The sequence below is a fragment of the Gadus macrocephalus genome, chromosome 8 (assembly GCF_031168955.1).
Source record: "Gadus macrocephalus chromosome 8, ASM3116895v1".
NCBI lineage: Eukaryota > Metazoa > Chordata > Actinopteri > Gadiformes > Gadidae > Gadus > Gadus macrocephalus.
In genome coordinates, this window is record NC_082389.1 from 9,382,253 (window position 1) to 9,400,156 (window position 17,904).

General features: G+C 44.6%; 1 protein-coding gene across 1 annotated transcript in view; it reads right to left on the reverse strand.

Annotated features, from left to right (window-relative positions):
• Positions 1-17,904, reverse strand: part of LOC132462886 (guanine nucleotide-binding protein G(olf) subunit alpha-like) — a 46,289-nt gene that overhangs the window by 21,216 nt on the left and 7,169 nt on the right. Inside the window, 3 exon segments of the mRNA XM_060058669.1 lie at positions 10,248-10,345; positions 17,236-17,355; positions 17,511-17,565. Of these exon segments, the coding sequence (XP_059914652.1) occupies positions 10,248-10,345; positions 17,236-17,355; positions 17,511-17,565 (273 nt within the window).

Genomic DNA, 17,904 nt, shown 5'->3' on the forward strand with positions numbered 1-17,904 from the left:
CCACTCCCAGGGTTGGGTTCAGTTACAGAGGGACAGGGCAGGGCTGATGTTTATAAGGCTGCTAATGGCTCATCACACTCATACCTGGTAGTAAAATAAGAGGCCTTTTAAAGTATCGGCGTCAAAGCCTTGACATCTTCATCTGACTGTTTAAGGACACATTGTCAACCAAGGCATTTTACAGTAATAGAAATACAGGTCACTATGGATTGAGGAACAGGCTAAGGGACTTTCTCAATGCTACCTATTCACCGAGGTGCTGGTTGAATCTATCATTTTTCAACCGGGTCACACGCCCCATCTCACTCATGCTGACACAGCTTTGCTATATTCGCAATTGCCTTAATATCTCACAACAAAAAAATTGCAATCATTCTCAAATATTTTCGCTATATGGATGTTGATGAACCTGTGAAAACACCATTGATTTTTATTAATTAGATTAGTCAACTAGATCCGCACAGACATTACATTTACATTGATTTCACAACAGAAGCCTTTCTGTTGTTCACTCTTTCATAAATGTGGTAGTTCATCATACACTAAGGCAGACGAACAGGGAGCATTTCTGCAGTATTCTACCCCTCCATAGAGAATTGTTTGAGAACTGAATTTATTCACCTAAGAAATAAAAAAGAAAATGCATTGCTCATGGTATGGAGACAAACAATCCACTTTAAGTGCAACATAATAAGAATATGCAATGAGTTTCCCTGTGTGTGTGTGTCTGTTGACACACACACACACAGAATTACCAAATTAGAGGTTTATTTACTCAATGCAGATTCTCATATCTCACAAGTCTCACAGCTATTTAGCTAATTATATTAGACTGTACCATGAGCCAGAGATGGAGGGACCCTCGTAAGAAAGAGAGACGGCCTGAAAACAGCTTGGGTTAAAACCGAAACGCACCTAACTTAAAGTCAAATGTTTACTTTATTTAGCCTGCTAGTCACCGCCAGTAAAACGGCCATGATGAAACACCCAACAGCGCAAACTGTCTCGGTAAACAAACCACAATGAGGGCAAAATATAAAAGTTTCTAAAATTAGCCTCAAACGACCCCCACCCCCCCCAACCACATTCCAAAGGAGGTGAAAGTTGAGTCTTGTTTGACCAGTGGAGGTGGAGCGGTGTAACCTTTGCCCTGGGTGTGACTGGACACAGCCACTAGCCGCTAGCTAGCCTTTACAATTAGCCACAGCCAAAGGGAGAGCTAGTCTCAACCGCCAAGCAGGACTTTCACTTCCACCTGATACTAACATTAATGCTAGCACATAATGGTTATGAATTTATTATAAAAAAAATTAAGGGATTTGTCTGTGTCTGCGTGGGTATTATTTTCCGATAGGCCTGAACCTGGCAGCGGCAGGGAAGGAAGTTTGGAGCCGGGCTGCCCCTTCTCGCGATCACAGAGCAAAATGTCTCCTCTCGCGTGGTTCTGCTCCTCCTTTCATGTATTCAGTTTCCTCACACTTTCGCTAGCTAAGGATGGCACTGGAGGCACACAGCAGAGTGTGTGTGCGTGTGCGTGTGTGTGCGTGCGTGCGTGCGCGCGTGTGTGTGTGTGTGCTGGCTGGTTCAGGGAGGAGATAGGGGCGGAGAGTGGCAAGAGAATAGCATCGAGTCAGGATGCATAACACCCAACACGGGTTCACCTCGTCTACGCACTTTCATGTCAGCCACCGTTAAGACCAGGGAGAGGTGTGTCTGTGTGGATGGGCACAGCCTGCTGCACGCACACACGCACACACACACACACACACATGTGCGCGCGCACACGAATATAGACGCAAAACCAACAAAGAGGCGTTTTGTGTCTCACCTTCTGCTACTGACCTTCCTTTGTTTACAGCGCATTGCCGGGATACTCCCTTTGATTCTGCTGCGCACACGTGACCCAGCGCCAGTTTCTGCTCTGCAGTGCTTCTGCTTCTAAAAATAGCCTCAGCTTGCCCTGGCTCCACAGCTAGTTTACATAAGCTCTAAGGCGGGTGGTGGTGGTGGTGGTGGTGGTGGGGTGGGGGGTTGCAAGGCAGGAGGAGGGGTTGGTTTGGTAGGGGGGGGGGGGGGGGGGGGGCTTGGTGGGAGAAAGAAGGCGCAATAGAGGGAGAGGGCAGACAGAGACAGAGAGAGGGAGAGAATGAGAGGGTAGGGAGAGGAAGGTAGAGGGGGGAGGGAGGGTGGAGGGGAGAATGATCTAGAGAGCCACCGTGCCACAGTCTCTGAGCAGGGAACCTGCAGCGTTACTGCTGTCCCCCTCTACTCTCTGCTCGTCCAGACACCATCCTGTCTGTGTGTGCATATATATAAAACTATCAGAGAGAGAGAGAGAGAGAGGAGAGAGAGAGAGAGAGAGAGAGAGAGAGACTTTGTGTTTAAAGGGGAAAGAGAGTGTCGGTTTGGGAGAGAGGGCAGGACGAGATGGATAGAGATGTGTGAGAGAGAAATAGAGAAACATGTGTGTCTCTGTGTGTGTGTGTGTGTGCTCTGTACATGGTCACAGGCGCGCAGATCACTGCCATTCACTGAACTTATCCTCCAGTCTGTGTCTCTGACTTAAAATTGACACACATCTTGAAGCCTAAATTTAGCCTACTCAAAGCTACAATTCTCCCACTTTTAGAAAAACCTCAAATACAGCCTCCTTTCAAATCCTCTTTTTCTTTTTTGCGTCAATGTGGCGAAGCGAGACAAGCTAAAAGCTAGCTAGCCAGCTACAACCCAACAACTGTTAGATTGTTTGGTTAAAAACACATCACAATAAGGGCAATGAAAGTTTGATATTATTTTTTCTTTATAAAAAGTCACAAATTTCTTTATTAAGTTAAAACGTCTGCCCTTGTAGACCTGTCCTTTATTATTTCGAGTTTGTTTATTTTTATTTTGACTTTGAGGCCACTGGGTTCAGGTCGTCATAGCTTTACTCTGGCCCCCTGAAACATCATAAAAACACTGCAGCACTGAAGCCAACCTTGTGACATGTAGCATGCTAGGCCGCGCGGCTCCCAGTCATTCACAAATGCCTCGTCAAGAGTCCATAACTTGAGAAGAACACAACAACCAAGATGGAGGCCGAGGCTTCAAGCTTTCTTTATTGTCAGTTGAGAGTTGTTCCTTCCTTCTTCTGCATTGGAAATGTTCTCAATCCACAGTCAAGAAATTCATGTTTGAATGTTTAGAAGATTTCTTTACATGCTGCAATATTCGGTGATGGGCTGTTAAGACAAGTTAAATTCTGTTTGCGTGTGCCATCCTTGAATATTAGGGCATATTGTTCCAATTAAAGACACCCAATGGCTTTTCTGGTAAAAAAAAATCTGAAAAAAAAAAAGGCCTAATAGCAGAATCTAAATGCGTTCTGCAACATGCTCTGTGCTGTCTTTCTGAACTCAAGAGCAAGAGAGCACAGATTGGGACCATGAAAAGATATACACTATGGAGAGCTATAAAGAGGGCGGGAGGAAGAGAGGCATAGGGGTGGTCTTTAGTCACATAGGGAGGAGGAGGAGGAGGAGGAGGAGGAGGAGGAGGAGGGGCGGAGGGGGGTGTCGAAAACAAGTCCCGAGAACCAGTGAGTGGGGCGTGCTTCTAACTTGTATGGTGGCCATCTCGGGTGCTGCAGTCTAACCCAAAAAGGATATTCCCCATAGAAAACACAAGCCTCTAAAAGTACCGTACTGCTATTGAGCACTCAGCTGCTCTTTATGTTTCAGCTCGCTTCCACTTGATTCCAATGTTTTACTTTTGGATGTATAATAAGGATTACAAGCATATCACACGCACAATGAGTCTTGCATTTACACTCCTTAACCAGCTCTGGCGATTATACAGATTGTGTTGTCCCTTAATGATGAAATGTAAACGAAAGGTACTGATTAGGGGCACAGCTCCCTGTCGTTTTCGGGGTGAAAGGGTAGATATCATTGTATTAGGCATTGTTCTGTCCACACGCCCACATATCTTAACGTGCAATTTGAATGTGCAATCTAGCCCTTCAAAAATAGTCTGTCACACTTTATTTTACAGGACGCTACTTAGTTATAAGTTGCCAACTGCTTGACCAGCAACAGTGGTAAACGTGGATTGTATTGAAAGCCTGCCTTGCATAAAACCGGATGCTAGGGCGGGACATAACTTCTCAAAAAAGGTGAGGGTTCGCCAAATGACAGCAAGCTTTCTAGCCTTGATATTTGAATCGTTGAAAAAACAAAGCTAGCTGTGAATCACTGTGCTATGAGTTACTGACAATAGAGTAATGTAATTGGAGGAAATACTTGTCCGTTAAACGCCATTCCAGGCATGTGTCATAACTACCTAATACAGCCTTATACCAGAAGTAAACAATGGGACATTTTTAGACATAAATATATGAAGAATGCCTACATTGAACAATTTAATTATTTTCTTTGGCCTATATTGTGGTATAGAAGTACCACTGTAGCCAATTTGGACATAACAGAGCAAGATTTTGATTTTGTGGGAACTTTAATGCATATATTAGCCAAATGTTAGCTTTCTTGTTGTAAATAATGCCATCATTGTTGCAGTAATACATAGTGTTTACTGGGACATTACTTAAAAATAATATTAATTAAATTTTTTACATAACACAAATAAAGAATTTATGCATAACCATCAAACAAAACATATGCTGCCTGATACCAATACGAATACTAAAGCCAACGCTCATGCTAATGCTAAAGCTAACAATGCAAACTCACAAACATTGGGGATGTGGATAAACACTGTGCAAATTAGCAACATGCACACTCACACCAAGAAATGTGCATGCAAGTAGATGCACACACAAACACATGCATGCAAACCTACCCACACACATCCACAACCAAACACTCAGACCAACCCACCAACACACACACACACACACACACACACACACACACACACACACACACACACACACACACACACACACACACACACACACACACACACACACACACACACACACACACACACACACACACTTTCATAGTGCCTCCTTTGAATATTCCACAGTCAGCTGGCAGCAGGTCATCTGATTTCCGCAAGTGACACAAAGGTTTTTGTTAATCTAGACCAAACAAAAAAGTCTATTAAGGTTTGACACTGCTTAATATGCAACTAGGCTCTGAAGCCGCACACATGGATAACCATAGCGGGCCCGTTTCTGTTGCACACACTCACTATCCTCCTCCGTGTTGGACCATTTAGGCCTGTACTTACAGCACATGTTCATTTGTGATCACCGCGTATTAAAACCAACAAACGGACAACCCTCTAACATTTGATGTGATGTCGACTCAAACGGCAGCCGGGCTGGAAGAGAAGATGTTTGTGTACGGTGGAGGGGCGGCCTTCAAACAGGACTTTGCTATCTTCCCCTGGCTTACAGTATGTATGGACATGAGTTGGAGTTAACACACAAACTAAACGGCGACAGAAAAAAAACAGCAACAGTGACACACAGCCGATGTATAAATATCGTGCTCCCAGGCTCTTCTGAGAACAGAAGAGGCTCCTCACTGAGGATGGCCAGTGTTTGCGAAGCGTAGCCCCTCTGTTTCCCTGGGCCCTTCAGGGGCACAGGCCTGCTGACAATGCCCGTCATTCTCTAAGCATTATTCCCCAAGATGACTGTGTCAGAGGCCCCCGGGCTGGTGACTGGGTCCCGTGACCAGCGCTACACCCCAGCCCCATCTCCCCATCTCCCAACCTCCCCATCCTGGGTCCACGGCTGTCCCAGTCCCAGCTGTCTCTCTGACCCCTGGCTCCAACTCAGAAACCCTCACTAGAGGAGCCCGGTCCAGGTCCCAGCCAGAGCCCTTTCCACAGGGCCTCGCTGGAGCTACAACTTTCTGCAAATCCAGCAAGGCCACAAAAAGACCCTGATGACTGGCCTCCTCCCTTCGGCCCAACCTTAAACCAGGGTTGATCAACCTGATGGGCCGCCGACCCTAGAAATGTGTCACCAATGCAATCCAAACCCAAAGCTTTGACCCAAAGCTTGGGTCCCCTGAATCTGCACACACCATGCTTGATCGGACTATCTCCAAATTAACATCATAAGCTCTGAAGCTCACACACCTACCCAGGTTATCTCAACACAGCCTGGCTCTCTGTCTGCTTCCATACAATCTACAACTCCCCCTGGATCTGCTGACCAGTTCAGGAGGAGCTCACAGCCATCACAACTGCCATTTAATACAGTGTCATGAGAGTTAAGGTCAAATAACTAAATAACAGTGTCCAATTAAGGTATTTATGACGTTAATACAACTTTCATGCCTAAATGCTAATAACATCAACATCCCGACTTTTATATCGGTAATTTATGAAATACACATTGACAGGCTAAGAATTTGAGTAGAACCCATAGTTTAAAGACTACCTATGGGAGGGAGAACAAAGATGTTGCTGTTACAGGGCAGGGGATTCAAATCAATGGGTTGCAGCCAAAAATAGCCCCCAACCTAAAAATCAACTAATCAATCAATCAATCAATCAATCAATCAATTGACAAGCAGACACATATCTATGCTCTTAAAAACATATAAATGTGTGATGCAGAGAGAGGAAGAGAGAGAGGGAAAGAGGAGGGGAGGGGATCAATGGGTGACAGGATTCCAAAGCATCAATATGGACATGCTCTTTGGCATAACAAGTGCTCGTCACATCGTCCCATCGTCACATAGCATGCCACGCTCTGTCCTATAGAGCCGGTCAGCATCAGAGCTGCTGGAAAAAAATACTAAATAAATGAGGCCAACAGAGGTCCGTGAAGGACAAAGGAGGATTATTATTTGGATTACAGCGTAAACCTTTAAATGAACATAAAATGTTGTCTTCTTGACGTGTGTGAATGTTACACAGAGGTATGATAAAATGCGTAAAAACAGTAGCAATAAATGATTTCTTTGAGGATCGTAGGTTGGTAGATTTTGTGTTCGTATACAATGATTTTCTTGTAACACAGTATTGCACAGCAGTGGTTACTGTATAATACTGCATCTTATTTGATGGGTTTGTATGCACAATTCCTTGGTGACAGCATTGAAATACTGCACTCTATTAAATAGTTTCAAAATGCATGCAATGCAAAAATGTTTTGAATGAATCATAACTCCAAAGCTAAAGTTCAGTTTCACAGTTTAAGGCTAGTCTCTATTCGTAACTAATTTGCAGTCGTGTGGTCCCACAAAGGGCCCATTTAAGAATAAAACATTTGAGTGGATGTCAACTGACAAAAAGTTATTAAATAAAACGTTAAAATCTTTGACCAGTATTACAAAACCCAGGAACATCATGAGGATGTTATATTGGGGCTATGAAGGAGAATGGGTTGTTATAGCCTTCTCGTACACCTCTCAGGAGTTCACATGGAGGTTAAGGCCAAGACAGGAAGTCAAAGAGTGGACATGCTGTCTGACAAATCCCAGTCCACACACATGTGCATGACAGAGACAAAAAAAGTTTTTACTGATAAAGACAACCGCAATAAGCATTTTCACACACATGTAGCCTAGATACCGTTTTGTCTTATCATATGGTTTGAAAGAAGGGTTACTATTGAGGTATTGAGATCAAAAATAAATTATTAATGAATTCTATTGATATTATTTATTTTCAGTGTGATGAGGCCCATAGCTCTATTGCTAAATTGCAGCCTGTGCTAATTTTTAAACTGAGAGGGGAACTACTCCTGAAATCTCCTCTTTGTTTTGAGGTTCAATGTGTAACTTCACACGCATGCACAATCCTTAAAGTGAAAAACCTGCTTGTCAAACTAACGGCACATGCCAAACTCAAAACAATACTATGACTCAAATGCAGGCTAAAAAGGAAGAACATTTGCTCATATGCACTCATGTTCGCACAGATGCAGGCTCACACACACACACACACTCACACACACACACACACACACACACATGAACGCACACACACACACACACACACACACACACACACACACACACACACACACACACACACACACACACACAGGCGGGGACAAGGCAGAAAAAGGGCCAAACCACAGGCCCAAGTCTGTATCAGCGCTACCTTACAGCCTCATGTGACTCTCTTGCTATCACCTGACTCTCTGTCGCTGTCTTCCTTCATCTCTCTTTCTCTCTCGCTCTCTCTCTCTGTCGTCGTCTCCCCCCCCCTCCATCTCTATATCTCTCACTCTTCCCCTTCTCCCTCTCTCTCTTGTCTGTTTTCCCTGGGGTCGGCATACACTGGCTTTTGCCTGGTGTCAATCGAGAAAGGACCGGCAAAACGCTCACAACGCTGACACACACACACACACACACACACACACACACACACACACACACACACACACACACACACACACACACACACACACACACACACACACACACACACACACACACACACACACACACACACAGTACAATCCCCCCTCCCAAAGGGTGTTGAAATGTATGTCCAGAGGGTATTCAGGGAAATCGTAAAGGAGACGGTTTGTCTACCATATAGCCCATGCCCCCCCATCCCGCCCCCCCCCCCCCCCCCCCCCCCCCCCAACAACCACATAACTTGACAACAGGACGACACGCTGCACACAGATACGGTGTAACTTTGACCGAACCCAGAGATAAAGCAGGGCAACCTTTGAGATGAGAGGCGAGGCTAGAGACGGGGGGGCTGCGGATGAGGCCACCCCCCCCCCCCCCCCCCTCTCTCGCCCCTCGTATGTTTACATCTGAATCCAGAGGTGAGCCCGGCAGGAAGCAGAACAGGTAGAGGGGGAGAGCTCACTTTGCATATCCAAATGTCCTTTTTTCTTGGCACATGCCACAGGCGGAAAACCGCCAACCCAGCGACGGCCGCTGCCGGTGTGCGGCTGGTCGGGCACTGGGTAAGGGCCCCTCTCATCTGGGGAAAAGTACTGTGACACAGGAGTCCCTCATGGGGCGATCCCACACCGTATGGACTGTTGAGTGTTGGGACAAGTGTGCTGTGGGCGTTATGTATCGCGTCCTGGAAGACGTGGCACTCACTGGGAGAGTGGGGCCAACCTTTGACAGTGACAGCAGCCACAGGTCAGGGTTAGGTGAAGAACCCAAGGGCCTCACGGGCCAGGAGCCAAAAACCAAAACAAATGGTGGTATCAAAATAAAGACACGGTATGGTATGGTGCGTTTCCAGAAAGCCAGCCGCCAGCCCATTTTACACGTTGGAATACTCCCACGATGAAATGTCTACGTCTGCAACTGTTAAAACAGTAATCCAGAACTACAGACTTTATAATAGTAACAGTAAAAGTATTGTAATATTAATCCTAATTCTACTAAGATGCGATGGTATTGATTGATAAACATGGTTTTCAGTCCCTCACTGGACATGAGATAGATTCTTCTGTTGTGACCAGAAAGGGGTCCATCTTAGCTACAAAGGCACCAAACATGATCTACTGTATACCGGCAAACATACAACCCACCTATTCCAGTTTACCATGACAAATTGTTACATTTCCAACGATTATGAGTAAAACGGCTGCTAAGGTTTTACTTCAACAGACAATTTAGACTCAGCCCGATAAGTAATTATAGACAATAATACTGTCATTGCCAATAAAAATGTATTGAATCATGCCATTGTTTGTGAATTACAAAGTGCTTTCGGAACTACCATCAGAAATGGACTGCCAGCACTACCATTATAAGAAACGACTTGTACAGGATAAATAACCCCATACCTGTGATGGACAACATTACCTGTAAGTTAAAAAACATTCTGGAGAATCATCATAAATACAATTGGCCTGCCAATTGTATTTATTAGATTGGCGGTCATGTGTGCATATGTTCATGCATTGGCCTGTGCTCGATTTCCAAAAATGCTAATTCAACAGGCGCTTGGCATGCCCCACCCATTGTAAACACATGCCTCCTGTAGTCATACTTGACATGACATTCGCACATACTGTGCAGCGCTCTCTCAAACCACAAACAAAGGGGAAGAGGACAAACCCAGCAGCAGAACGTGCCACTCGCTCCGCAAGCTGCCAAACCGAAATTAACAATTCTATCGCTTTCACACCGATTTCCAGTTGCGAAAGTTACAGACGATTACAAAACTCGGTGGACGCATTGTCAAGAATCGTATTGTCCACCTGGAAGCACACAATAGGCTAGATAAAGGAAACACACACATATGCGCAGGCACGCACGTAGAGGCGCACACAAAATAAAAGCGTGTGAACTCACTATTGTGCGCAGTCAATGAGCTGGTACTCGTTGGACCTCTCGAAGCACGCTTTTACTCCCTCGTCGTCCCACAGTTTCTTCGCATGGTCAAAGAACTCCTGTTGCGGAAGCAGAAGGGGAGTTAATAAAGATAGCATGTCACAGAGATATATAGAGATTAATAAACACACACAGTGCAATGCGGATGAGGGAAAGGGGAACGGAATGGGGGGGGTGGGTAGAGTCCAACATACGTGGAGGCCACCTTTCCATCTAAATGCAACCAACGACCGACTTATTGGTCCAAATTCATAGTTTACGTGTTGGTTACCATAACTGCTGTACAGCACCCCTGTGTTTGTAACTCATAATGTATACCCACATGTATGATGGTTCTGACACATAAGCAGCTCTGATTGTATAGGAAAAACACAAGCAGTAGCGTATACGACGTATACAGGAGGAACAAAGAGCAGTTTTGTTTTCGTAAAAGTTAATTTAGCCAGATCATCATTTTGAAGGGGCATTAGGGCATCATAGACATAACACAAATTAGTATTGATGACTCACTTTGCCAATGATCTGAAATACAAATATCATGTAAGAAAAATCTGCCGCTTCATACTGAATGATATGCTAAGATACGCATACTAAAACATACAACACTATGCTAATAATTCTACATTTTATTTGAATTAGGAATTTGTCAGATAGAGGGACATAAAAAAGACATGATGGTCTTAGATTTCCAAGCCAAGTCAAATCTCACATCTCTGCACTTCTGTAAGTGAATGTTAAAACCAAGAGGGCCCATACAAGGGCAAGGAATGAAGAAATATATAGATAGATAGATAGCCACATGTTCATCAAGTTTAAGTACGATAATATTAAATACAAACGGCCATCTCACTCGCTAGGGCCACATTGAGAAATCAGTGACCACAATATGTTTACCCAGACATTGATCGAGAGGACCTTTCGATTTTTTGAATGTTCGATCAATTATTCACACCGTTGACACAATATTATGACAATATGCATATCTTCCTTATGACATCCATATTATACATATTGCAGACATCCAACAAAACAGAAACACAAACACACACACACAAAAACACACACACACACACACACCTCACACACACATAAACACAAACACACACGCACACACACACACACACACACACACACACACACACACACACACACACACACACACACACACACACACACACAAACAGACACACAACCAAAAAGAGTTACTAAACATAGTCTCCCACAGCTCTTCAGCTGACCGCTGGTGCTGGACAATGGTGCGTATTATGCAAGGATGGCACTGCGAGTTGGAGAGAGGGAGAGGGGGGGGGGGCTTCATCTTATCAATGACTTTGAGATATTTCTCAGGATTCTCTGTATGCTTCCCCCCCCCCCCCCCCCCCCCCCCGAACAAAGATGACTGGTTTTAAATACCTCTCAGGGCTCTACTGTGCACATGTCTTTTTTAGACCCCTGCCGCCCCCCGGCTCTGAGACTAACACATGACCCGCTGCACTCCCCGCTCGCTCCACCGGGGAAGACAGGGCGGGGGGGGGGGGGATAAGGCCCCTGAACTGGAGGGAAGGGTGGGGGGGTGTAGGAGCTGACAAATAATCACATGCTTTGGGAGATCTCCTCGAAAGAGATCCGGTGATTAAGGAGTAAATAAAATAAACACGGAGGTACGGCCTTGTTGCTAAATGTATTGGGTGTTTCTTTTGCTTCGTTGTGTCGTTTGTGTGTTTCTCGACAAAAACACACCACCAAGTCGGTTGTCGTTTATTAAAAACTGGTTAACCAGCTGCTGCCTCTAAAGTGAAGAGGAAGCTATAACATGTTATGCCTACAATGGTAATTGTGTTAGCTAGCAGCTACGATACAATCAAACATTTACTTCCTCAAGCCAGGATAAGACGGACCATGGAGTAATTTTCGAAGCAAGATCGAAAATCCCTTTTCCCGCGCCCACAATGGTTGCAATAAGCAAACTTTCTGTAACAAAGATTACGATAGCAAAAAACTAAAAAACGGGCCATCATCCAGCCATAACGGTTTGTTCTTGCTGTCACATCCCAACTCGACCACCTCAGCCAATAGCCACAATATTCTACCCCGTAAAACATCCTATGGCTGGGGTTTGTCTCTAAGCTTTGGGGCCCGGCCTCCACCATCTCCGTCAGGCCGCTGGTCAAGGCAAGGGCCCCCCTCGACCAACAAGGGATGGGCCCAACAGTGCTAGCGAAACATTAATCTTGATGGGGACCAGAGGGTGGGGGACAGAGAGAGAGAACCAGAGTATGGTTCTCCTCGGGCTCTTTTCCACAGAGGCGTGTGACACTGGGTCTTTGAATAAATGCAGTGTGTGGTGCAGTGCCCTACAGAGGAACTGATAACACACACACACACACACACACACACACACACACACACACACACACACACACACACACACACACACACACACACACACACACACACACACACAGAGACGCAGACACAGAGAGAGAGAGACAGAGACAGAGAGAGACAGATAGAGAGCGAGAGAGAAATTGTCTAAACACAAACATTTAACTCTATCCCCCCTCTCTTTAATGCGTCCATACTTTTTCACTGGATTTGTGATGTTCAAAAAAAGTTTTCAAGAAATCTGTAATTTTGTGCTTCCAGTCAATTGTACGGTTACGTCATTAATACCTCCCATTTGTACCCATCAACGACAACTATTCACGAGCACATGCTCCCCTTCATCATTGCTCTATATACAGAGTATGGACTATGCTTTAGCCATAACAGCCCCATACTGTAGTGTTAACATACCTCTACTACCCTCTAACCTTTGAGCGCCACACACGGTGTCATTTTGACTTGTTTATTCTAATTTACAGTACCACTTTCTCTATCCATACCTTAATTATGTGTGAGCTGTTTTTACGTTTCCTCTGGGGTCACCTAGCACACGTATAGCTCTCCTGGATGTCCTTTCTCAAGGGTCTCAAGCCTCAACCCCTGACTTATACTTAATATAAGAGAAAAAAGTCATCTAACTTTTTATATCTTAAAAAGTAAGATGATCGTCGCCCATTAGAATTGTGCTGTCTTTGTCCCTCTCACAAGATTCTTGTGAGCAGTCCATCTAGTGACTGCAGATGGACACCATTGTCAAATGACCGTAAACATCAATTATTGCATGACCAAATATGCTAATAAAAGTTATTTTGTATATCAATATTAGTACCAAAGGAAAGAATCGAGTTTTCGGGGCATCGTAAACAAACAACATCTAGCCTATCGAACACTATTCATTTGCCTTACGACCATTCGCCGTCAATTACAAGATATAGAACATGTCAATAATGTAAAAAAACTGAGAAGACCAGGTAGATTATGTTCCTTAAAAGCCATACTTAACCCACACACAGATTTTCAACGACATAAAGTAGTTTGAACAAAATCCCGTGGGCTGCTATGTCACCACAGTGGACCGTTTCACTGTAAGACTGATGGTATAGGTCCATGGATTTGGGCCCATACTGTAGCCCCTAAGACATCTGCTCGCCCCTTGAGTTCTAAATATCAAAGGAAACATGTACATCTTATGCTTTACATAAAAAGGTCAACAACGATTGTCAAACCAAACCCCAACCAAAGTTTACATACACATTAAAACATCTCTATGGCCACTTTATAGCGACCTCAACCTGTTGAAATGGATGTTAAACAGAATGGGCTAGCTGGCTGGTGCTAGGGGGTTCATGCTAGGTGGCTATGCTAGGTAGTTGGTGCTAGGAGGTTGATGCTAGGTGGTTGATGCTAGGAGGTTGATGCTAGGAGGTCGGTGCTAGGTGGTTGATGCTTGGAGGTTGATGCTAGGTGGTTGATGCTAGGTGGTCGGTGCTAGGTGGTTGATGCTAGGTGGTTGTGCTAAGGGGTTGATGCTAGGAGGTTGATGCTAGGAGGTCGGTGCTAGGTGGTTGATGCTAGGTGGTCGGTGCTAGGTGGTTGATGCTAGGTGGTTGATACTAGGTGGTTGATGCTAGGTGGTTGTGCTAGGTGGTCGTGCTAGGTGGTTGATGCTAGGTAGTTGATGCTAGGTGGTTGGTGCTAGGAGGTTGATGCTAGGTAGTTGGTGCTAGGAGGTTGGTGCTAGGTGGTTGATACTAGGTGGTTGATGCTAGGTGGTTGTGCTAGGTGGTCGGTGCTAGGTAGTTGATGCTAGAAGGTTGATGCTAGGTAGTTTATGCTAGGTGGTTGTGCTAGGGAGTCGGTGGCAGCAGGTTGTTGCTAGCGGTTAGTTTCTAGGTGGTGTTGCTGGGTGGGAATTTTAGGTGGTCGTCGTTGGTGCTAGATGCCAGGTCCTTCCTAGGTGGTGTTACTAGGTGGTCGGTCCTATGTTGTTGGTGCTAGCTCCTAGGTAAGTGGTTCATGGCCAGAGTAGTTGCGCTAGGTGGTTGGTGCTAGGGCCTAGATGGTTGGTGCTAGGACCTAGGTGGTTGGTGCTAGGGCCTAGATGGTTGGTGCTAGGACCTAGGTGGTTGGTGCTAGGACCTAGGTGGTTGGTGCTAGGACCTAGATGGTTGGTGCTAGGACCTAGATGGTTGGTGCTAGGACCTCGGTGGTTGGTGCTAGGACCTAGGTGGTTGGTGCTAGGACCTAGATGGTTGGTGCTAGGACATAGATGGTTGGTGCTAGGACCTAGTTGGTTGGTGCTAGGACCTAGGTGATTGTGGTAGGCGGTTGGTCCTAGGTATTGGTGCTACACCTAGGTGGTTGTGCTAGGTGGTGGTGTTAGGTGATGGTGCTGGGTGGTTGTGCTAGGTGATGGTGCTAGGTGGTTGTGCTAGGTGGTTGTGCTGGGTGGTTGTGCTAGGTGGTTGTGTTAAGTAATGGTTCTAGGTGATGGTTCTAGGTGGTTGTGCTAGGTGGTTGTACTAAGTGATGGTGCTAACTGGTTGTGTTAGCTGATGGGGCTAGGTGGTTGTGTTAGGTGATGGAGCTAGTTGGTTTGTACTCCATGACATAGGGGAGGCATCAGGCCCAATCCTGGGGAAAGCTGCTCATTGTTTAAAATGGGCAGCCAACTCATCTGAATTTGCTTCACCCGATGGTTGTTGGAAAGCTAAGCATAGCTCCCGCTATTTCATTTGTTTCTGCTTTGCATAGACGGCCGTTCAGCGCCCTATTTTCCATGAATTTACTGTTGTCCCTTGTTGTTCATGGTAGGGTAAAGGTAGGCCAGGGGCATTTTAAAAAATGGCCCATTTCGAGTGGTAAGACGAACAGAATATGAAAACTGGGAGGGTTCATGCACGATTAAAAGGACATTGTAACCAGGCTAAATTGTGCCGTTGTGCTATGCACGACAAAATGAAGCTGAGAATTACAAATAACCTTGTGTGTTCAAATGTATGAAATTGGTTGACCATGATGCCAACTCACCCAACTACTTTTTAAGCCAGCATAACCCGCCCTTCCACACTTTCCCATTTCATTGTAGCCCCAACAGGTTAGAGCCACAGGAATTGGCTGAGTTCCTAGGGGGGCTGTATTGGATATCAAGCCAAGCTAGGCTATGTGGTGATATACTGGCGACAATGTAGTGGTGACACCAACAACACTAGTAATGCCCACCACTGATGACATGCACAGACACACCAGACAAAGCTATGTTGTTCCCCTTGGTTTAGCTAGGCCTGGGAACATGGAGACAGCCCTCCCAATGGCCCTGAACTGTCCAATACACACACACACACACACACACACACACACACACACACACACACACACACACACACACACACACACACACACACACACACACACACACACACACACACACACACACACACACACACACACACACACACACACACACACCTTTAAACTTTATATTCCTGCAATTGCTCAGCAAATAAGCTGGCTAGAGAGGAGAGAATGAGAAACATCCCATGGGTGATGTAAAGTGACACTGTACTAAACAATACTAGTCACGTGACAACGTCAGAGGTGATTGTTATGGTGGGCCTATGGATTGGGCCATGAGGGAAACGATGCGAGTGAACTGGCCTTTGAGAACCAGGCTTTCTCATGACTACTCAGCATGTACTTCTTTAAACTTTAAGAAACATTAAAATTAACCTGTTTGATTCATGTACCACAATTGAATAGTTGGGATCCAATCCACACTCAAAATAATCAAGGTACGCTCCCTAATCGATGAATATCAATAATACACACATTTCCCCACAAAACACAGCCATTTTAGCCTTGCATAATATGGAGTTAGTTTCTCTGTACAGTACAGTAAAAATAAGAAGCACTAAATCGAAATAGTAGGTAGTAACACACTAATAGTCTTTTTCCTTTATGTCTATGCGTTGATTTCTCCTGTCCTATTTTGCAGAAGCTGCGACTCTTATTTTAAAACAAGGAAGACTTTTGAAATTATGTAAAATATTATTTCCCTATCCGGCTATCACGTGACCTAGAGCTATCAGGTGGTAGAACACTGAAAACAATCCCTTTTTCTGATCACATTAAAATCCCAATGTCTGTCCCAGCTACGAAGCATGATAAGCATTCAAAATGGTGGCAGATCGTAAATAAAGTTGCTATTATATGGATGTTATAATCAGTTTTCTCTTATGAAACCCTGTTATAGTGCATCCTTGATGTTTTCCAAAACTCACTCTTTGAAAATAAAATAAGCTCCTTTTTCCCCAATTAAAATCTAGAATATAATGCGTATCCAGGAGACACACATTGCAATCTCTCTAGAAAACAATACAAATATATATCCTGACCCATTAGTCTGTGCATTAGTCTCATCGACTATTTCATGCTCTCTCCTCATACACACACACAAAACATATATATAACACACAAACACACACACACGTCATACACACACACACAAACGCACACACAAGACACAAACACACAAAAACACGACACAAGATGATTGAAATCTTACCTGTGAATAGTCAAAGTCGGAGAGAGGAGCTATGCTTTTGATGTACTCAATTCTGAATTGGTCATCTGGATTAGCTAGCGGGACTGGGGGTATCAAAGTGCTCATTGCCGACACTATCGTCTTCAGATCACAAGTTGGAAGTAAGAAGAAAACATAACAAGCCTTTAGTACACAATAAATATAGGACTATTCACTAAAAATGTTAGGTTACATTTAAAAGACACAGAGATAATTATTTACAAAAATAGGAAAGCACTGATACGGATCAAACTTACCACTATGGCATCCTTAACGTTTTTTCGTATATCTTGTATTTTCAGTTTCTTTTCTCTGTGTGGGGACACAGTACAGGTGTAAGGGGACTATCAATCAGGCAATGTCCACAACAAACTAATCGCTGCTGGCAGTAGTCAGATAAAAGCGGCTTGAATATCCCCTAAAGTAGGGATAGGAATTGCTGTAGGGCCAGACAGTAAGATACTCATACAATTACAGCAATGTGACATATAGGCATGTTCAAAATAGACCATTGGTCAGATCAATGCCATTGCAAGGCCTTGCAGCAAAACAAACCATCAATAGGTCTATTGAATCCGACCTATCACCCTTTAACATGAAACTGAGAAACAATTAATCGGACATTTGTCTGTACTCAAACGTTAGGTCTTA